The sequence below is a fragment of the Akebia trifoliata genome, chromosome 9, assembly GCF_017979445.1.
Source record: "Akebia trifoliata isolate Shusen 1 chromosome 9, ASM1797944v1, whole genome shotgun sequence".
Taxonomy (NCBI): Eukaryota; Viridiplantae; Streptophyta; class Magnoliopsida; order Ranunculales; family Lardizabalaceae; genus Akebia; species Akebia trifoliata.
In genome coordinates, this window is record NC_141383.1 from 24,645,121 (window position 1) to 24,668,686 (window position 23,566).

A 23,566-nucleotide genomic window follows, 5' to 3' on the forward strand; every position below is an offset into this window, starting at 1 on the left:
TCGAACGAATAAAAATGCATAAAAAAAACAAGAGTAATTGTTTGATAGGGGAAACATTTAGCATATTAGGCTACCTATTAACCTCACATTCATGATGGATTAGCATTCTTCCCAAAGGCGACATGAACAAAGAACTAACAGATTTTCTTTGGAAAGACAATAACCAACTTATTAAAAATCTATGTACCATTTAAACAATTTCAATGAGATAAGAGTAGGTAAACCTTGAATCACGATCTCGAGATTCGACAAGAGAAGAGGTAAGTCTCTAGCACTCTTGTAGTGATGTTCATTGACATGTTCCAACACTTGTAGAGTTGCATTGTGCTTACGCACTAGTTGAATTTGGATTATTTTATTATTGGTTTTATAGACCTCTTAAGGTTTCCGTCCATATATAACTCCATTTATTTGAAAGTTTGAAGTCACTTTTAATTACCAAAACGTGTATGATCACGTTGAGTGGAAACAAATTCGATGGTTTTCAAGTGCCCATTTCGCAGGTTCAAAAATAGTCACTTTAAAAACCTCTGAATTCGTTATCGTCCATGTTTTGGTAATTAAAAGAATCGTAAATTCGTCAAAAGTTGATCAATTTTTTGTAAATATCCCAAATATATAGATAGAGATGATAAGTTACCTGCTCATGATGACTTTGTCAAAAGATTCCAGAAGGAAGATGGAGATGATTCAAAATTGTCAGTTTGATACTGGATTAGGTTGGATCAACTTGATACCCGACACAACTAAATGTGTTTAATAAAGGATCCAGGGACAGAGTTGACTAGGTGAATGTTTCTTCCCATTGAACACTATTTGGTGATCAATTATTTGGCTGATTCAACTGGTGAAAGAAAATTTGAAAAATTTAGTTCATAGAAAGTAGATTCTGAGACACCGAATGCATGGTTGGCCGAGATTGTGGATTAGAATTAATACAAGTAAGAGCTAGCATCAATAAAGAGACAATTTTTTCTTCAATCCGTCGATCAGTAGGAGGTGAAAGTCGTGGATCTAACACATCTTTTAACATTATTGTTGGGTCACTTGTAGACCATAAAGACGAGATAAGTTCCCCAGGATGCCTCCCCATGATCACTTCTATAGCCAATACTCCAAAGCTATAAACATCACATTTTTTAGTCACAGCCATTGTGCTTGCAAGCTCTGCACCCAAAAAAACAAATGTATTTAAGCTGAAATAAAGATGGTTCTTTGATTTGAACTTTGAAAATTTCATATTAAAGAAGTGTAAAGAGTTTGCAGTAGAAACTTGCCTGGAGCGATATAACCATATGTGCCTGCAACTGTAGTCCATAATGATGAATCAAGCTTTAAAAGCTTAGCAATGCCAAAATCAGACACACAAGCCTCAAATTCCGAATCCAATAAAATGTTTTTGCTTGATATGTCTCGATGAATGATAGGCGGAGTGCAGTCATGATGCATGTAAGATATAGCACAGGCTACACCATTGATGATATTCACTCTCTTACCCCAATCTAATTCCATTGCTCTTCCATCATTGCATAGAATTTTATCTAGGCTACCCCTTTCCATATATTCGCAAACCAAAAACGTGTGTCGTTTGTGAGAGCAAAACCCATAAAGTTTCACAATGTTTCGATGTCGAATTTCTGTTAATACTCGTATTTCATTCGCAAAGCTCTTCATATCGTCTAACTCATCATCTTCATGCATACAAAGCTTCTTTATAGATAAAACATGACTTGATAACTCTGCCTTGTAAACTCGTCCATGTCCACCCACGCCGATACAATATTTGTCATCGAAATCTTCTGTGGCTTCGATTATGTCTTCGTATACATCTTTCCCATCATAATTCCATATTGCAAATATATCCCCACTTCTTAATGCAATATCCATCTTATTTTTCCTCCTTAGATTTATTCGTCGACAAAAAAGATAGAAGACTCCGACTAGAATAAGAATCAATGTTCCTAGGAGTGAGCCAACAATGACAACAAGTAATTTGTGTGTCTTTTTTCGAGCACCCATATTTCTAGATCGATTGCAAGGCGGCAAGGAACCAAATTCACTGCATAAACCTTTATTATTACTGAATGCCTCAGGTGAAGCATTTCGAAAAGCTTTGCTATCAGGAAGAGGACCCTCTAACTCATTATTTGAAAAATCGATGGATGACGACAAACTAACCATATCACTTAAGGAAGGAGGAATGGAACCAACGAGTTTATTATGGGAAAGATTCAAGCTTACTAACATAATCAGATTTCCCAATTGTGGTGATATCTTCCCAGTGAGTGAATTTAGACTAAGGTCTAGTAACTCCTGTAAGGCTCTTAGATTGCCAATCTGATATGGGATGTTTCCTGTGAAATTGTTTTTGCTCAAGCTCAAATACCTTAATTTCAAGCAATTGCCCAATTGCTCTGGAATCTTTCCACTTAGCTTATTCATCGAGAGGTCCAGGAACTCCAAATTGGATAATATTCCGATTTGCAATGGTACTTCGCCCGAAAGTTGGTTATCATTCAATCTCAAATCAAACAAAACAGACAACCTACTTAACTCCCTTGGTATCTCCTCCACAAGTTGGTTTGAGGAAAGGTCGAGTACATGTAATTGAGTTAATTTTCCTAATTCCTTTGGTACGCTACCGCTGATCCTATTACCATGGATTTTCAAAGCTGTCAGATTTGGGCATTCTCCCCAATTTGGTGAGAGAACACCAGACAATCTATTGTAACTCAAATCAATATAATTCAAATTTGGATAGAATCCAAAATCTAGGGATAAACTTCCATCGAGTTGGTTCCCATCAAGTCGAACTCGAAATAAGCTTGTGCAATTTACCAAGCTTTTTGGAATCGGGCCGATGAAGTAATTGTCATTTGCAGTGAAAAATTTTAATGACCCACTTTTACACACTTGTTGTGGTAAGTAGCCTGATAAGTTGTTATAAGACAAAGAGAGTAAATAGAGAGATGAAAGATTTCCAATATCTTGAGGTAAGGAACCAGATAATTGATTTTTATTAAGGCTCAAATTGACTAAGTTCCTTAAAGCACCAATGTTTGGAGGGATTGGTCCAGAAAGAGAATTTTGATAAAGGTATAATGTGGTTAGCTTGCTCAAATTACCAAAAGATGAGGGGATTGGTCCAGAAAGAGAATTGTGAGAAAATTCCAAATCGACTAAGTTCCTTAAAGCACCAATGTTTGGAGGGATTGGTCCAGAAAGAGAATTTTGACCAAGGTAGACAATGGTAAGCTTGCTCAAATTACCAAAAGATGGTGGGATGGGACCAGATAATTGATTTTCAAAAAGGCTCAAATTGACTAAGTTTCTTAAAGCACCAATGTTTGGAGGGATTGGTCCAGAAAGAGAATTTTGATAAAGGTATAATGTGGTTAGCTTGCTCAAATTACCAAAAGATGGGGGGATTGGTCCAGAAAGAGAATTTACACAAAGTTCCAAATTGACTAAGTTTCTTAAAGCACCAATGTTTGGAGGGATTGGTCCAGAAAGAGAATTTTGATAAAGGTATAATGTGGTTAGCTTGCTCAAATTACCAAAAGATGAGGGGATTGGTCCAGAAAGAGAATTGTGAGAAAATTCCAAATCGACTAAGTTCCTTAAAGCACCAATGTTTGGAGGGATTGGTCCAGAGAGAGAATTTTGACCAAGGTAGACAATGGTAAGCTTGCTCAAATTACAAAAAGATGGAGGGATTAGACCAGATAATCGATTATCATAAAGATCAAGGAGAGTGAGTTTTGAAAGTGTACCAATGTGCATAGGGATGGTACCCGTGAGTCCATTCTCACTTAGATTTAGATGGACAAGATTTGGGAAAGAAGAGAAATTTAAGTGGTCAAGCTTACCTTGTAAACTCATGTTCGAAAGGTTTATTTCAGTTACGCTTCCAGCCTTGTTACAAGCTATCCCGAGCCATTTGCATGGGCTTGATGCAGTAGTACTGTTATGATGTATTGTCCATGAACTTAAAACAGCTTGGCTTTGGATACTTGCTTTCCATTTAAGGAGAGCTTCAGTTTCTGATTCAAATGTAGTTGCTTCTCTGCTTTTGCAAGAAACTAACAGAACCCATAGAACTAACAATGCAAAAAAGAAATAATTCTGAATGAAGGCCATGCTTGTGGGTTGTGGAAGTCTATACGCTATGGGTCTTACTTCGATCCCTTTTAAATAGAGTTAGTAAGAAAAAAAAAACAAAATTTCTCTAGTGTAAAAAAGACAACACGTTAAAAACATGTAAGGCAGAATCTAAAGTAGTAGTCCAAGTCATGTTGTGAACATCACACTGAGCATTGGATCACAATTTCTCATTTTCTCATTCGTCGTGTTGTGTTGTTGGGTGGAGGTCCACATGGACATGATTTACACATGTTCATGGTTGTTTCATAGATAGGAACCTCATATCACACTTCTTGACGTGAAAGTGGATAGGACCACTCTTGTAGAATTTTACGAAAATAAATTTTGTTTTGGTCCCATGCTGATGTCTTCAGACACAGGCCCAAGCCCAAGTCAGTTCTACAAAAAGGTTTATTTGAGTTACACTTCCAGCCTTGTTACAAGCTATCCCGAGCCATTTGCATGGGCTTGGCGCAGTAGTACTGTTATGATGTATTGTCCATGAACTTAAAAGAGCTTGACTTTGGAGATTGATTTTCCATTTAAGGAGAACTTCAGTTTCTGATTTAAATGTAGTTGCTTATGTAGTTTTGTAAGCTATCCCGAGCCATATACTTCTCTTTTTCTTGTTTTCCTTAATTATATATTTTCTATCCCGACAAAAATATCTACGAAGACAGGAATTTTTTTTTTTTTATGCTCACAAAAATCTGTGATCTACCAATCATATGTACCAACGTGTGTTAGATTGGCATTCCTACTTTACAAAAATACCCTTGTTAATCACAAAACTATCTTTGTATTGCTGACGTGGAAAACGATGAGGAGTGTGTGAGCAAAAACAGTGAGATGTACCACAAAAGTTTGGAAAATTTTCAAGTGATCAATGCCACGTGGAAAGTTTTTTTTTTTTTTTTTCCCTTCTATCCAACAAAAGTATGGGTTAAAGTAATGAATGTGGATCCCATTTTATGCCTCAGTGGTCGATCCCTGCTGAAACTTTCAGCAGTCAATAAAGTAATGAATGGGGGCTTTTAGACTTTTAGGGTCCAGCCCAACCCATTTTCTACACAAAGATGGGTTTTTCACGCGCAACAGATTGAGACCATTTCCTGCTAAAAGATAAATTGTGGGTCCCAAAAACCCTCACATCTTTGATTGAAGAAAAAGGAAGAACTTTCCCCACCTTCAGTTTTTTATAATTTCTGATTTCTAACAATGAATCCAAGGCAGGGAAAAAAAATAAGAGCTGCTATTGCCACACCAACTTTTACTAATGCCACACCAATTACCATGTAAATCATCAAAGAATTGCATATAATTGGAGTGGCGTTAGTAAAAGTTGGTGTGGCTATAGTAACTCTAAAAAATACTTACAATTAAGAGAGCTATTATTGGCACCCAACTTTACTTTTATTACATACCAATCTTTTAAATTATTTATCACACCTTAATTAATGATTAAAAACACACAATTTAAACATTTGAAAAGTTTGGTTCAAATTATTACCCCAACACTAAATAGCATTATAACACATTCAAACAACTCCAATAGTTGTTTACCATTATGATTAGGCTCAAATCAAATTGTAAATATGACAAATATATATATATACATATAAAGAGAGAGAGAGTTTCTATTGGCACTCAACTTTTACTTATTCTCATCCATTGACTTGTTATGTTTTTGTTGAATCTCTATTTTGTGTGTTGAATATGACGAAATTCCAAGTTTGCTACATTGTTCATTATAATTCTTAAAACATGTATTCGTCATTTTTATAACCTACAAACTCATGAGTTCGTCGCTTTTAATATCTACGAATTCGTAGATATACCAGCGAATTCATTGATTATAAAAGTGATGAATTCACTCGAAATGCATGTTTTGGGAATTAAAATGAATAGTACACCCGAATTGGAATTTGGACATAAGTTGCGCACGTTTTGGGAAAAATCCCCAGTTTATTTTATTTTAATTGGAGTGTAATAAATAAAACTCGGGGTGCCAATAACAGCTCTCAAAATTAAAAACAGTCATTGGTGAAAAAATATATAAATGGTGAGGATAAGTAGTATGGAAAATTTATAGAATTAAAACGAAGGGGCATTTGGTAACTGTGAGTAAATTTTTTTACCACACTCTCAAACTCATATGTTGATGTAGATCCTCTGTTTGAACCCTACAAAAGGTCTCAAAATTGGGAAGAGTTTTTCAGTCCAAGACCCTCAGATGATTAAGTTAGAATTATTCAAAAATGGAATTGAAAACTAATCAAAGTAGTCTTTCACCAAAATGTTGTTGCCCATATTTATATCTTCTAAAATCTCCCTTTCCATTTTACTTTTTAAAACTCAATACTAAGATGTTGGAAACTTCTTTCTTAACATGTGGATTTGAATTTCTTTTGTGTGAAGTAAATTGAGTTGCCAATTACTTAGCAAAGCTTGGGGCTTTTGGGGATGAGTTTTTGGTAATTGAGGATATTTCTACTATACCTCAAGATCTAACGAGAAAATTGATTGAAGATTTATGCTATAACTATTATCGTTGAGATCTTGTTCTAAGGGAAGGGCCCCTTCAACCCCAGCTTATCAATCAAAAAACAAAAATATGATGCATCATATATATATATATATATATATATATATATATATATATATATATATATATATATATATCAGTTCAGCAACCCTAAAGTTTGCCAAGTTTTGTGCCAAACATTTTTTGTAAATCACTTTTGATGGGGTTGGAAGTTTTGGAATAGGCTGAATTTTTGTGAGGATGATCTCTATGGTGAAGAGATCATCTTTACCAAAAATCAGCTCATTTTGAAACTTCTAACCCTAGTTTACAAGTTGAAGAGTCGTGGACTGTCTAATTTTTGTAAATCACTTTTGATGGGGTTAGAAGTTTTGGAATAGGCTGATATTTGGTGAGGATGATCTCCTCGTCATAGAGATCATCCTCACAAAAAATCAGCTCATTCCAAAGTTTCTAACCCATATTTTGAAAAATGTTTGGCACAAAACTTGGCAAACTTTAGGGTTGTTGAACCGCCCCCATATATATATATATATATATATATATATGGGAAATGTTCAGCAACAAACATTTTGACAAACATTTTGGCAAAACATTTTTCAAAATATGGGTTACAGGTTTTGGAATGGGCTGATTTTTGGTGAGGATGATCTCTACAGGGAATAGATCATCATCACCAAAAATCAGCCCATTCCAAAACTTCTAACCCATCAAAAATGGTTTACAAAAAATGGACGGTCCACGATTTTTCAACCTGTAAACATGGGGCTAGAAGTTTTGGAATGGGCTGATTTTTGATGAGGATGATCTCCCCACCGTAGAGATCATCCTCACCAAAAATCAGCCCATTCCAAAACTTCTAACCCATGTTTTGATAAATGTTTTGCCAAAATGTTTGTCAAAATGTTTGTTGCTGAAAGGGACCCTATATATATATATATATATATATATATATATATATATATATAATATATATATATATAGGGAAGTGTTTGGAGGTCCTAAAGAGAGCCAAACAATGTGCCAAACATTTTTTAAAATAGGGATTAGAAGTTTTAGAATGAGCTTATTTTTTATGGGGATGATCTCCATGGTGAAGAGATAATTCTCACAAAAAATCAACTCATTTCGAAACTTCTAAATCTAGTTTACAAGTTGATGGATCGTGGATCATCCTATTTTTATAAACCACTTTTGATGAGGTTAGAAGCTTCAAAATGAACTGATTTTTTGTGAGAATGATCTTCTCATCATAGAGATCATTCTTACAAAAAATCAGCCAATTCTGAAACTTCTAACACATACATTGAAAAAATGTTTGGCACAATGTTTGGTTCTCTTTAGGACCTTCGAACACCACTCATCAAGGGCGGAGCTAGTAAGGAGACATTGGGGGTAATTGCCCCCACTCAACTTTTTTGGGCATTTTAAATACACTTGAATTTATGCTTTAATTTGAGATACCTTTGCATTTTGAACTATTAACATTCCCCGTTTGACCCTGTTTTCCCCACTCTCTCATTTTCCTCCAATTTTTACCCCCTTCCCCTCCAATAAATTATAAGTTTGCCCTCAATAAAAGAAAATTTTGGCTCCGCCCCTACCAGCCATATATATATATATATATATATATATATATATATGTGTGTGTGTGGAAAATGCTAACGTCCAAGACCTTATGGAGATGTTAGTGTTCTCCAATACTTTATTTTTTCAATAATACCTTATTCATTTTGTCTTTTAGTGAAATCAAATAGGGATATGGTGGTCTTTTACACAATAAATACTTATTTGCATTGATTGCAAAATCATTTATTGTAATGAGATAAATAAATAAATATTCATTATGTAAAAAGTTTAATATACCCTTATCTTTTTCACTAAATGACAAATTAGGTAGAGGTAGTATTGGAAAAAAAAAACAAAAGCTTTAGAGAATGCTTACGTCCTCGTGAGGACTTGAATGTTAGCATTCCTTTATATATATATGCCAAACATTTTTCAAAATATGAGCAAGAAGTTTTGTAATGACCTAACTTTTTGTGAGGATGATCTCTATGGTGAGGAGATCATCCTCACAAAAAATCAGCCCGTTCTGAAACTTCTAACCTTATTCAAATTTGTTTACAAATATTGATAGTCCACAATTCTTCAGCTTGTAAATTGGGGTTAGAAGTTTCAAAATGGACTGATTTTTTTGTGAGAATGATATCCTCACTATAGAGATCAGCCTCACAAAAAATCAGCCAATTTTAAAACTTCTAACCCATGTATTGAAAAATGTTTGGCTCTCTTTAGGGCCTCCGAACGCTCCCCATATATATATATATATATATATATATATATATATATATATATATATATATATATATATATATATATATATATATATATATATATATATGCCTTTACCAATGTACATTTTACCCCTAATATATCCATTATGATTCTATGTTCATTTTCGTTGGCTTCCAATACAATTTTAAGTTTTAAAACTCAAGTTTCAGAGAATCTTGAGAAGGTCTCGAATGATGACTTATCTCATACAATTTTAAAGCCTCCATACTTCGCACTTAATTATATGATTACCATCACTAAGTTGGGTTAACTCGTTATCTCATAATAACCATCATCTTGGAACCGTCTATTAATTAATCAAGCTAGTGATACAATACTTTTCCTACCAATTTTACATTTAAAAAAAATAGTCCAACAAATTTTCCAATAAAAATCAACCAAATCACCAATCTGATTAAATTTGGGTTTGTTGGTATATTAAAGCAAGACCTGGATGGAAAATTTCAAAAGCAAAAATGCAACTTTGCATTTTTTTCTTTCTTTCTTTCATTCCAACAAAATACGATTGAAAGGAAACCAAGTCATCAAGTCGTCGTGACCATCATGCTAAGCACTGACTCACAATTTCTCATTAGCCGTGTTGTTGTGTGGAGGGTCCACATGGGCATGATTTATTCAAGTCATTGTCACAACAAAAATAAATAAAAATAAATAAATTGTTTCTTTTAAAAATTCATAAAATTCTAAGAATTAGGGATTAGCAGATTAAATTCGTGAATCAAATAATTAATCAGACAGTATATTAATTAATCAAAGTGTATGTTATACGTGTAAAAGAGGAATGACAATAAACTAAAAAGAATAATGATTTTATGATGCCCCACTTTGACATACACCACCATCATAGAACCGTATATCATTTACCTCGGGATACACAAAATCATAAATCTTTTTCTTGTGTATCCCAAAGCAAATGATCTACGATTCTATAATGAGGGCATATGTCAGAGAGGGAGGAGGGGTTAGATTATCATGACTCAACTAAAAAGTGGAATAAGAGTAAAGGCAAAAAAGTTCGAAAAGTATTTTTATGAAAATAAAAGACAAAATGCAATAAAATTAAAATTATTCCTAGAGATTCATGAGCAAATTAAACCCCAACCTCTACTTATTGGGGATACCCATTGGGAAGAAATCCATTATGTTTTATTATATAGATTTTTTACCTTTCAACTTTAAAATTTTATTTTATTCAACATTCAATTCTCAAGAAAAGTATAAGGTTTTCAATCAGTATGAAGTAAGTGGCTTTTGATGATAAACCCAAAATATTATTTGGATAAACCCAAAATATTTCCAAATTTTTAATGAAACTTTCGCAAACCTTTACACTTTAATTAAATTGAACTTTCATCAAATAGTTGTTGTGGAGATTTTTTCGGGCTTTCCAATCCTCGGTTTGAGTTTTTAATCAAATTGTCTTCAATGTTTTCCAAGATAAAATAATCAAGTTTTGATAATTTAAATGTTTATGATATTATCCAAAAATAAGATTTTGAAGATGAGCATCTACTAATCCATCTTATGCGATACTATGATTATTATGTGATAATATATATAAGTAGCACTAAAAAAATGCAAGAGTAACTATAACCTAGGGGATGATTTAAACATGTTCACTATGATTTTAATATTGGTCAGGTCCAATCAAGTAAGTTGTCTTGTGAAGGCAAGACAATCAATTTGAACCTCCACCACATCAACTTTTTCTTTATTTGGGCAATTTGAGCTAGTCATTGTGGTCAATCAGAAGAATTTTTTTTTTTCTACATGTTGTGATAATTTAACCAATCAATTTGAACATCCATCACATCAACTTTTTGTTTATTTGAGACAACTTGAGCAAGTCATTGTGGTCAATCACAAAAAAATTTGTATCTTTTTTTCTACGTGTTGTGACAATTTGACCAATCAATTTGAACCTCCATTACATTAACTTTTTCTTTATTTGGGACGACTTGAGCAAACCATTGTGGTCAATCACAAAAAATTTTCTACGTGTTATGATAATTTGAAACCCCCACCCCCCAACAAACACACACACCCACCCCCATCACAGAATGGTAGATCATTTTCCTCGAGATACACAAGAAAAAGATTAATTGTTTGTGTATCCCGAGGCAAATGATCTATGGTTCTGTGATGGGGTGTAGGAGGGCATATGTCAGAGGGGGGCGCCAAAAAATCATTAGTCTTTTTCTAAAATTTGTAAAATTCTCCACATAATGGATTAACATATTAAATTATTGAATTGGAGAATTAGTCAATAATTTATCAGTTAATCGCTAAGTATATAACATTTTCACCTTTTATCTCCAAAATTCTATTTAAGCCAACAAAATTGAAGATGATGGATTTGGAGAAGAAGCTTGGCCCCAAAACATCATTTGCATAATCCCCAAAATATTACGTGAAAAGAGGGTAAATTCTACGGACCTTCACCTCTTTTTTCACATAGTGAATGTTTCTGAACTGATTATGTAAAACCAGCGTTTGCATTAAGGGGTGTAAATAAAAGAAATGCCAATAAAGATAAAAGGGGGCCAATAATTAAGGGTAAATGCAAATAAGTTGGCAGAATATTTTTATGAAAGCAAGAGAGAAGAGGTAATAAAGGTGAAATTATTTCTCGAGACTCATTAGCAGATTAAATCTCAACCCCTAGCTGAGATGGTTAGGAGCGACTGGGTGTGCTCCCCAAGTCCTGACTTCAAATCTATGTATGCCCTTCCACAAGGCTATATTTAAATGCCTACACAGTAGATGGTGGATGCACAGCCAGCCAAAGCCCAAAACAAAAAAGTTTAAACGATTATAGACATTGATTTTAGATTCGATATTCATATTATGTTTGAAGGTGCCATCTGTTGATCTCACGACCTAGATACAAATTTAATTGAACCCACTTTCACATTGACCACTAACCACCTTGCTTGCTTAGTAGCTAAAAAAACAAAAACAAAAATCTTTAGAGCAACTCCAATGGGGATACTCATCTCCATCTCCATTAATGGGTAACCATGCATGTGCTTATGGATAGTCGCATGGGATATGCATTCTAACCATATTACCCATAACTACTTTAATATTTTTAATTCAACAAAAATTTAGACTAAAAATTTCAAAAGTCGAAAATTTTTCCTTCCAAAAATGGAGAATTGGTACCTTGCTACCCGTAATGACTTGTGGAAATCCCACAACCCAAAATGGATAGTGGGATGGTAGCGCTTTGAAGACTCCTATTTTGGATTTCACAACCCATAATGGCAGTTGAGAGGGATGGAGAGTGGTATGGGTAGTGCATTGGAATTACTTTTACAGGTGGTATCACAGACAGGTTACCTCAACTATGTAGCTTGAGTAATCATTTTTACAATGATAATGATTTAATTGATTTAAATCGAGTGTTGAGTTTCAAATAAAACTCTTGATTTACATCAAATTGATATCTATCGATGCTCATTAGTTTCGATTTAAGTTTGTGATCAAATCGATCTTAGGATTTTTTGGCTTTGATTTATATAAAATTAATGTTGTAGACACCTCAATTTGAACGGGCCACTTCTCGAAAGGGCCCAAAAATATCGATTTTTACAAATAAAGGGGCCAACGGGCCTTAAGGACCCAAGTCGTTGAAAAAGTGACATTTTGACCAAACCGAGGCCCCTAAGACCTCTCAATGGTTTAGGAGGCTACCAAAAGGACTCGGCCTACCTTACGCTTTCCCATTATTCACCGCTCCGCTTCCAAAAATTAAAAACGCCAAATTTTTTATAAGTTTCACCAACGGGCTTAAAAAACCCGATTCGCCAACACGTGGCATTTTTTATCAAACTAATGATTGCAAAAATTCAAAAAATTAAAAAAATTAAAAATGTGAGACTTGGGATACCTACCCCTCCTCTACTACCACCGCTCCGCCTCCGTATCCGTAAAAACCATAGGCCCACAAGTCCTCAACACTTTCCTAAATCGATTTCTCATCTTACCCCTAGTCTAAAATCAATCCCACATCACCTAAAATCTAAAACCAACCTATACCCTCAAAATCCATTTCAAAACAACCATCAACCAATCCCTAAAACCCAAAACCCTTTCTAAAACCCAAGCCCAACACTACAAAGCCCACAAATCATTAACCATATCCAATTCATTATCTAACCCACAACCCTAACCCATAAACCACAACTCACATCAACCAATCACTCTTTTATCATCAAAAGATGACACATGTCATCACCCCATCTCACCTCCCTCACCCAACTACCTACCCCATTAATTTGCTTTAAATCTCATCTACCCACACATCAACCCATTACCTTTTCTCTCAAATCAAACACATCTACCCACACCCCTAACCTATACCTCCCATAATCTACCCTCATCATTCCCTACAAAACCTACATCTACAACCTAAACCTACACCATCCTCTCAAGTCAAACACTCAACCTCTCCCATCAACCTATCACAACCCTTCATTTCCACCCACTTTAACACATGGCATCATCTCCTTCACCCTCCCAAAATATCATCAACCACCTCTTTAAATCCTCCATTCTCTTAAATCAAATACCATTTAATCTCAACCATCATCTTAAACTTACCTCACCAAACACTCCACCCAAATGGGTTGGGTAGGATCCAAATCATTTGGGTCAAAACTCACCCATTTAACCCCCTTCCCTAAATACCCTCCAATCTCTTCTAAATTACACTCACTTCTCTCTCAAACTCATAATCATTCTACCATTTTTCTTCATTTCACCCCATTATATCCCTAAAATAACTCCTCAACATCTATAAATACCCTCCTCCTCTTCCCAAAAATGACCCCCAACTTTCACTACAAAATTCTCTCCAACTCTTACTACTAACAACCATCACCAATCCTCCTCAAGTCTCATATACAAAAAAAAAATTATTATACTCCACTCATCTCTCTCATCATCTCTTCTCTATTTCTTCAACCATACAAGAATTGTATTTTCATAAAATACTAAGGACTCAAGAAGAAGAAACGAAGAAAGAAAATACAAGGTGGGTTCAAGGCAATCCCCCCCTCTCTCTTCTACACCCTCTCATCCTCCCTCTTCTATTACCCTCTCCCCTTCATTTTATTTTTTAGGATGAATGGACCCCAAGGCTAAATGTCTATAAGGGTCATTTCCATCAATGGAATGACCCTATGATCAAGCCGAAAATGAACCCCTATCTAGGGTACAAATGCACAACACGTGGCACATCGTTTTTCATATTTTTTTAAATCAAAATGATCGAGTTGAGTTGAGGTTACCACTATCTAGTGGGGAGAAAATGGTGCCTAACACCTTCCCTTTTCTCCAACCGAGCCACTTACCCGAATCTCAAGGGTTGATTCATCTTTATCCATCGAGAGTCACCAAATACTAAAAATGTCACATTTTCTAAAAAAATACACATCGGGTGACCATTCACACCCACTTACAAAAATGAATGGTGGCGACTCCAAACCATTGTAGATGTGGTCGTCGTAATGACGAAATCACGTGTCTACAAATGTCAATCAATTTCAATTTTGTGAATAGTTGTGATCAAATAGATCTCCTAATCAGATCAATTTTTTTATTTAGGATTCTTACCTAATTTGATCTTGGGTTTCATTTCCAAAAATAAGGGCATCTAGTGCTATTTATTTAGGGAACAAAATTTTTCTTTGTTTTTTCCCTCAATGAAATTGTATTAAATAAAGGATCTGGAGATCATGGTTTTTAAACTCGGTATTACGTCTCGTTTCATTCAGCTTTGATACCGAGTTGACTTGGACGATACGTCTTATCTCGTTCGACATTGAGACAATGATTTTTAATCATTTAAAAATTCTGAAAAAATTTCAGAAATGATTGCTATTAAAAAATGAAATAAAAAAAATATAAAACTGTAAAAAAATCAATTTGGGAGTGAAAGAATAGAGGGTTGAGGCTTTAACTCGTTTGTATTGGTTAACTCAGACGAGATTTTCAAAATCTCGTCCAATATGTCTCATTTAACTCCCGAGTTAAACCATTATTGCGTTGTCTCGTTCGTATCGCCCGAGATAGTCGAAAATATCGTCCAAGACGACTCGCTTATCTCAAGATACGAGGTCATCTCATAACACTTTGTGAGTTGGTCTCGTTGGGCTCCGATATCGAGTTAACTCAGGCGATATGTCTCGGTCTCGGACGAGTTTAAAAACCATGCTGGAGATGGAGACAAAGTTGAGTGAGTGATTATTTTTGCTTATTGGACTCTGTTTGGTGATCAATTATTTGACTGATTCAATTGGGAGAAACAAACTATCAGAAACTTAGTTCATAGAAAGTAGATTATACGACAGAATGCATGATTCACCAAGATTGTGGATTAGCATTTGTACAAGCAAAAGCCAGCATCAGTAAAGAAGCAATTTTGTCTTCAACTTGTCGATCAATAGGAGGTGAAAGCCGCAGGTCTAACACATCCTTTAGCATTATTGTTGGATCACTTGCAGACCGTACAGACGATATAAATTCCGCGGGATGTCTCCCCATCATCACTTCTTTCGCTAATACACCAAAACTATAAACATCACATTTTTATGTCACTACCATTTGTGTTTGCAAACTCTGCACACACAAAAAAAAAAAAAAAAAAAAGATTTACACTGAAATAAAAAAAAGGTGATTGATTTGAACTCTAAAATTTTACGAAAACAAGTAAACTGGTGAATTTTTTTTTTAACATGAAATTGAATTGGATAATTGTCAAATTATGCACACACAAAAAAAATAGTAAAAATTCTCAAAATGCAACAATAAGAATAGTTGAACCTAAGAGTGTTAATGGATACCTAATTACCCGATTACCCAAAATTGATTAGTCAGTTTTGAGTCTTTCAATATGGACCCAATCTTTATTTGGCCCGATTCTAGGTAGCTATCTTAAGGACCTAATAAGAATCGGGTCTCATTCGTGTACCTGATGGATATCCAATGGGGACCCGACTAGAAAATGTATAACATAATAAGAAAATTTGTAGTCCAATTAATTAAATCTTTACAAAGATATATCTTGAACTAAACGTGATTGGACTAAACTTAAACCAAAAAAAAACTTTGAAATCTTTTAACTTTTTTACCTTTCTTCTCCCTAAACTTTTATTCATATTTCATATTTTTACAAAATTTCAATGACAAATAAATGGTTTGTGCTACAATTTTCTACGATTTTATCATCAAAAGATTGATTTTTTCAAGAATTTATTTTTTTATCTTAATGTTTTATTAATAGATTACAAATAAAATTGGTATATTTACAAATAATTGTCTATGTTATTAGATATTCGTATTTTTTTTCTTATTCAAAAAGACACTATCTATCTTAGTGGGTATCAGATATTTGTAGGGTCGGTTTTGGGTCCAAGGATCTCATACCCAGAACCAAAATCAATAAGAACCGTATCCGAGACTTTATCTAAGTTCCGATTATGAATACATGTAGAATCAACCCATCGACACCCCTGGTTGAACTGCTGCATCATTCCTACTAAATAGATCTTCAAGAACTACATCAAAAGCATATATAATAATTAATAATAGTCAAACTACGATATGGGTTAAATTTCATCTCTATTAAACAAAAATAGCAAAAAAATTATTACCAAAATGGCTATATATCCAGTTTTGTAAATATTTTTTATATCCAATTTTGTATGTTTTGAGAAGGTCATATCAAATTTCATAATTCCTTCAAAACAGAATGTTATGGTAATTGTTTTGTTTGGTTCCATGTCTACTTGAAGACAAGGGCTTCTCAAAATTTTTTTACCAATCTCTAATGGAAGATCGAAGTTGAGGGTAATGTATAAGTAGTTTTAAAACTCATCAAAATGCCTTTAATTTTCAATTAAAACCTATACTTATTTTTAAAATCTTTTGAAGATTGGGGGGGTATCACCTATATGGTATGATTTTATTTTTACCAAACTAGGTATTGGTGTACTTGTATTTATTTAAATTACCTTATAAACCCTTTTGCATCTTACCAATATTTTCTGAAATAATTTTTAATTTTGTGTAAGCGAAGAATTGGTTAGATCGAACAAAAAATTTCCCATTTGTATTCTACCTAGCGATTAATTCTAACAATTCTGCAAATTAAAATATATATAAAAAAAGAGTTTGTAGTAGGAGCTTTCCTGGAGCGATATAACCATATGTGCTTGCAACTGTAGTCCATAACGATGAGTTGAGCTTTAAAAGCCTAGCAATGCCAAAATCAGAGACACAAGCCTCAAATTCAGAATCCAATAAATGTTTTTGCTTGATAAGTCTCGATGATGGTTTTAGTTGATTTAAATCAAGTTTTGAGTTTCAAATTAAGTTCTTAATTTACATGAAATCAATCCCCCATTAATTTCATTTTAAGATTGTGATCAAATCTATCTTACACCCTAAGATAGATTTGATCTCAATTCTAATCCAAATCGATTTTAGATTGTCATCCATATAGCTTTGGATATCTTCTTGCTACAAAATGTTCCAATCAAACACATGGAAAAGAATTATCTTAAAAATTGGTAGATTTTAATCATTGTTCCAATCATACCCAAATAGGAGCATTGGATGATCTCAATTTTATGATTATTTTATTATGTTAAAAAAAAAAAATTTAATCATGAAAATTGAAATAACAGTAAAGGAAGAGAAAATTAGGATATTTTATAAATGTGGATGATCGTGAGTTTAACAGCTCAATTGATCATAAATTAAGAGAAAGTCGATTGAGATGACTTAGACACGGTTAATAAAGATGTATTACATCCCATTCATATGAAAATTTCAAGTTAAAAGAGTGAGAGGAAGACTTGAAAGAACTTGGATATTGAAAAGAGTAAAAATAGATATGAACGTACTTGCTAGCATAATGAGAAAAATATATGATGTTTTGAAGAAAAAAATGTGATTAAATTATAATTTTAATAATTTGTCCATTAAACCACAATTTTTTCAATAAAATTGAAAACTCTAATTTTAAAAAATCACAACTTAATGATATATTTTTTTTAAAGGGATTATAAATTATTTTTAAGTGTTATTTTATATTTAGTAAATGAAGTATGTATATATATATATATATTTTTTTTTACATTTTAAATACTCAAAAAATTTGTATATTTTTAAATTTATCCTATCTTTTCTTGATTTTATCGAATGTTTCTAAAGTTATGAATATACTCTCAGTAACACAAGACTTGATTTTGGACATAGTAGAAAGAATGAACAAGTTTCATTACTCTCTTAACATAATAGATTTTTTCCTCGGGATACATAAATATCAAAAAAATTGTTTTTAAAAATTTTCGTGTAATAAAAGAGTCATGATTTTCTTACTCTCCTGACATAATAGATTTTTTCCTCGGGATACTTAAATACACATCCCCATAAATATGTGTTGTTGTGTATCCCAAGAAAAAAAAATCTATGATTCCAACACATGCCATGTCAGCAGAGTATATTAGAGGGGGAGTCTAGAAATCATTATTCTAAATAATATTATGATTATATTTGTGCTAATCATAAACTCATTTTCTTGGAGTGAGAGAACATTTTCCACAACGAGGAAAACTTATTTTCTGGGAAAAAATGTTTTTGTTGACAAAATATCCAATGGTTGAAACTCCAAGGCTAAAAAAAATATATTTATATATATTAAAAAAAAAGGGGGTCAAAATGCCCGGAAAGTCCGAGCCAGGGAGCACAAATTATTGGTCATTGGGAAGTCAATGGATTAGACTGGGCCACAGAAGTCCAATCAAAGTTGGCCCACAATAGTTTGGGCTTGCTAAAGAAAATAAGTCGAAAGACTTGGGCCGAGGGTGTTGTCCTGGATATGGATCAAACATTTAATTCCAATAAGGATCCAATTTGAGAAGCTTTATCGATTCTGGATCAACCATGTCCCAATCCGATAAAGTCCCAGTCCAATAAAATGTGAGAAAGTGTATAAGATTATATTATAGACTTTTTAAAAATAAATGTAGTTTATCTATATTTTTATGTCAAAAATGGATTTTTGTTAAAAACAGCTGAGCTTGGCTTTTCGATGATTTAAAAAAATGCACGAATTTATTTTTTTCTATAGAATATCAAAATCAACCTGAGCTCAGTCTGAATCTATTAGGGTCGGGCTTTGGCCTAAACAATTTAAGTCCAATAGGAGTATAGGACTGGTCTAAGTATAGCCCGTCTATTTAGGATTGGGTTTGGGTTCAATGAAGCCTGGCCCGAGCCCATCCATTGGCAGCCCTATCTATGTTTGATATCGTGCTTTAAAAATAGGGGTGAGTTGGAAAGAGATTCCTAAAGGTTCAATAGAAAATGTATCCCTATGAGATAGCACTAATCCCTAGAAATTGTGTTTGTGTGTGTTTTTTTTTCTTACCTCTCATCTCAGCTGGCTATATGAAAAGAAGCGTCAAACTATTAAATTCAGTTTGAATTTGTTATAAGATTTATATTTATATTTAAATAATTATTATTATTTTTTTATCATTAAAATATAATTATTTTTCTATCATTAAAATATAATTATTTATATCAAAATCAAAAACATCAAAGCCAATTTAATATAATCAAATTCGTAAAATTCTCCGAATAAGAGACTAGTGGATTAATTTAGAGAATTAATGAATTCATCGAGACTTATCTATTGATCACGAACAAGATAGGGTTTTTAGGGCTACCAAATATCTATTGATCCAAAAACATCATTTTATAATGAATTTATCCAAACTAATTGAATTGAAGGCCTACCAAATAATCACCGAATCTGAATTTTGTTACTTAATAACTGAATTTTCATAAATTTGGCCGAGGTTTTCACTCCAATTACTTATGAGTCATTGACTCCTCTTAGTCACGAACAAGTTTTAAAACCATTATGTGGACATAAGATTTTAAGATTAAAGTTTGAGTGACCTCAGTGGGAGACACGTGAAAGACATTTTGACGTGGTGGCACTCACATGCCCATAGATGCATTTCTTCGAGATACAAATAAAATACATCTATGGACATGCGCGCGGCACCACGTCAAGGTGTCCCCCGCTGAGGTCACTCTAGCACGACTCTGATTTAAAATTTGGAACTGGCCCACAAGGGTGAGTGAGTGACACATCTTTTAGCCATCCAATCGAGATAACCGATCATTCCTCACTTGATTTGTCACACAACTCGATCGATTTGTCGACTAGATTTGACATTTTTACATGTAAATTCAATCGTAAATTAAATATTTGCAATTTATCTAGAATAAGATCATATGATCGAGCATCTCTTAATAAAATTTATTTTTTATTAAATATAAAAAATTATTTAAATGAGTCGCACACACATTCTCAATTGGAAGTCGCATATATATATATATATATATATATATATATATATATATATATATATTTGAAAGATCAACGTGAGTTTAATTATTAATGAATCCTTAAAATCTGCAATGTTCATTTGTAAGACAAAATCCAATTTACCAAATCTGTGTCGCCAATGAAAATCTTATTGAAATTATAACGTCGAGATCTGATTGACCCGTTGTGACTATTGATCCTTTATTAGGAGAATTTTAAAAATTTACAAAAAGAATTCAAAAGATTTTGTGATTATGATCAAGATGACTTGCTCGAGTTGATATTTGACTATGGATGATTCATATTTGACTATCTTACCTTCAAGGCTGGGATGATTTGCTTGAGTCAACTCGAGCAATTTTGTGAATTACGGTAATAATTTAATCTTCACCATCAAACTTTTATTTTCTTTAACTTTCAAATCAATAGAATATGATAACTTGGATTTTGAAAGTGGTTGAACCCCAAAAGTTTCCCCATTTTTTAATGAAAATTTTCCAAACTTTATTAGTATGGTTTTTACTAAGGTAAGCGACTCACAGGAAGATTTCCTTCCATAAATTTTGTTGGTAAAAAGGTACAACTTACATGTTTTTAAGTATAGACGTATTTCATTGGGATACGATTAAAAAGCATCTATAGTTATGTGCACAGCTCTACACCAGAAAAGTGATAATTGTAATAAATCCCAAAGTTTTGAAGGAAAGCCCAAACCCAGGCCCAAATTTAGAATAATTCTCATTGTGAAAAAAATGAAACAGCAACAAGAACAAAAAACGCACACAGAACACAAGGATTTATGTGGTTCAACAGTGTGCCTATGTTCCAAACGCACCATATTTTTTTAAATTTACAGCCCTAGAGATCTCTAGAAAACTGAGAGCAGAGAAGAAAAAAAAAATGTTTCTTTCTCCCAAAACAGAAAACCCTAGACAATTTTCCCAAAAGTATACATATATACCCTGAAAATATTCTCCTAGAGGGAGATGCCCCCTACCCCGTGGGTCCACCCCACTTCTGAAAAGACCTCCTATGATTTTGACTCTTGAAGCCTAAGCCCAAACAAAGAACACAAGACATCATACGTAAGACTAGTGCAGCAAACGAAACATCGAACACCTTTGAATTTCTATAAAGAAAGAAGCTTGACAATTCTTATAATATCCATACATAAACTAGTTCTACTTTTTTTTTACATTCAATTCAGTCAAAAACATAAGTTGTCAACTTCACACATGCATTTCAGATCAAAAAACACTGAATCGAATCTAGTCAAATAAACTCTCACAATCAATTTTGAACTTAAAGACTCTAAACTTTACAACAAGTGCATCAAAATCTAATCAGAAACTTCACTTTAAACTCAAATACATGTTCGAACTCTTTGAATTCGTAATCGAGATCACAGATTTAGCCACAAGGACAGTAATATTATCCATTTAATTGGTTTGATAGAAAAAATCAATATCTGTTCAAATTCAACTGGAAAAGGTACAAATCATGAAGAAATCCAATCGTTAAAGCTCAAGTAAGTGTGGCAGAGGGAGGTTTCGAATGCAGAATCACATACCTAGAAGAGAAAATTTTGTTATTTTGAGATCAAAATGGTTTATTGAATCCATCCCTCTAACTTAGATTGTTGTCGAAAATCACACAATGTAAATCAAAAATTGAAACCCTAATGTAATTTAATTAGAGTATGAGACAGTGGCAATGGTGGCGAAGATTCTAAGGTCACTGATCAAGGAAACGAAAGAGAAATTGGAGATAATCCAAAATCAACGTACAAAAATACAGAGAAGAATCACAGGAAAAAATAATAATAATAATTTCTTCCCCGATTTGCAAGATTTTTTGGTAATGTTGGCAGCAAACACTTCGAACCTCGAAGAGAGAGAGAGAGGCGATGGTGGCAACAAAAAGAAAGTTCCAACCTCAAACGAGAGAATACCATAGCGACGGATGAGTTAGTAATTAGTTGTCGGTAGCTACTCTACTACGATGGCTAGGGGGTGACCATCACTAATTTTCGTTGCTATATATCCAATTTTCTATAGTGCCAACATCACTCATGTTTTTAAGTTGTAGTGTTTTTACACTCAGGGATTTTTTTTTTTTTGTTTTTAAGGTCTCACTTACTCTGCTTAAAAGGGATTCAAAGTAACTTTGTGTAAAAGGGATTCAAAGTAAGACCTCATAGTGTATAGGCTACCACAACCCACAATAATAACAAGGATAAACCCCCTCTTTTGATGATGGGGTTTCCAAAACTAATAATCTTCAGCCCATTGGACAAAATTCATACCATGATGAAATTTTCGATAAAAAGATGAAGAGCTTTAACAATGAATTAAAGACGAGGTTTGCTAAATTAAAAATAATTTATCAAAATCTCGAAGAACTTAAAGATGGTCGGTTTTGAAAAGAAAAAAGAAGAGATTTTAACTAAAGTTTGAAGACCATGGGTATTAGGTAATTTTAGTTAATCTCATTAAGAAGACTGAGGTCAAGGGTATGATTACATGGTATGTCTCAACTTTTCATGACTTGTGCTTCTCCTGACTGTTGAAAATGTTTCATATGAGGACCTAATTAATGTTACATTCCTAGTTAGGATTCTACGTCACCATATACGATATCATGTATAATATACTAAATCGATCTCGTGGCACATCATATGGATGTTAGCTAGGAAAAGAAATCTCCCCAACCTTATAAATAATTTCATACTATTATGCTCTATGGATTGCAATCTATAAAAATTGAAAAGGTATGCAACCTATAAAAATTGATAGTTGAAGGTTGATGTCCACTTGAAAGGGTGTGATTCTCTTAGGTAAACTATTAGATGATCATTCTAATGAACTTGACCATCCAAATTATGTTGAGACAACAGTCATGGTGTGATAGTCACATTGACCTCAACTATATATAAACATTTTGCTAATTAAGCAAAAAAATTGTATTAAATAAAAGAAAGATTTACACACATCTTGGGTTTGGGAGACCTATTTGACGTCCAACAAACGTCATTTTGCAATTAAAAGAAGATTTTATACAGACTCAAAAATTTCAGAGGACAATGTAGAAGAAGCGAAGTTAGCCAA

At 33.4% G+C, this 23,566-nt stretch overlaps 1 protein-coding gene and 1 pseudogene across 2 annotated transcripts in view; both read right to left on the reverse strand.

The window, feature by feature from the left end:
• Positions 1-23,566, reverse strand: part of LOC147394923 (HIPL1 protein-like) — an 81,887-nt pseudogene that overhangs the window by 34,981 nt on the left and 23,340 nt on the right. The window lies entirely within an intron of this gene.
• On the reverse strand, positions 774-4,140 carry LOC147394926 (uncharacterized). The gene is made up of 2 exons (XM_086454499.1): positions 1,278-4,140; positions 774-1,167 (listed from the first exon to the last, which is right to left on the reverse strand). The coding sequence occupies exons 1-2, from the start codon at positions 4,138-4,140 to the stop codon at positions 869-871; spliced, it is 3,162 nt and encodes a 1,053-aa protein (XP_086310625.1). The 3' UTR covers positions 774-868.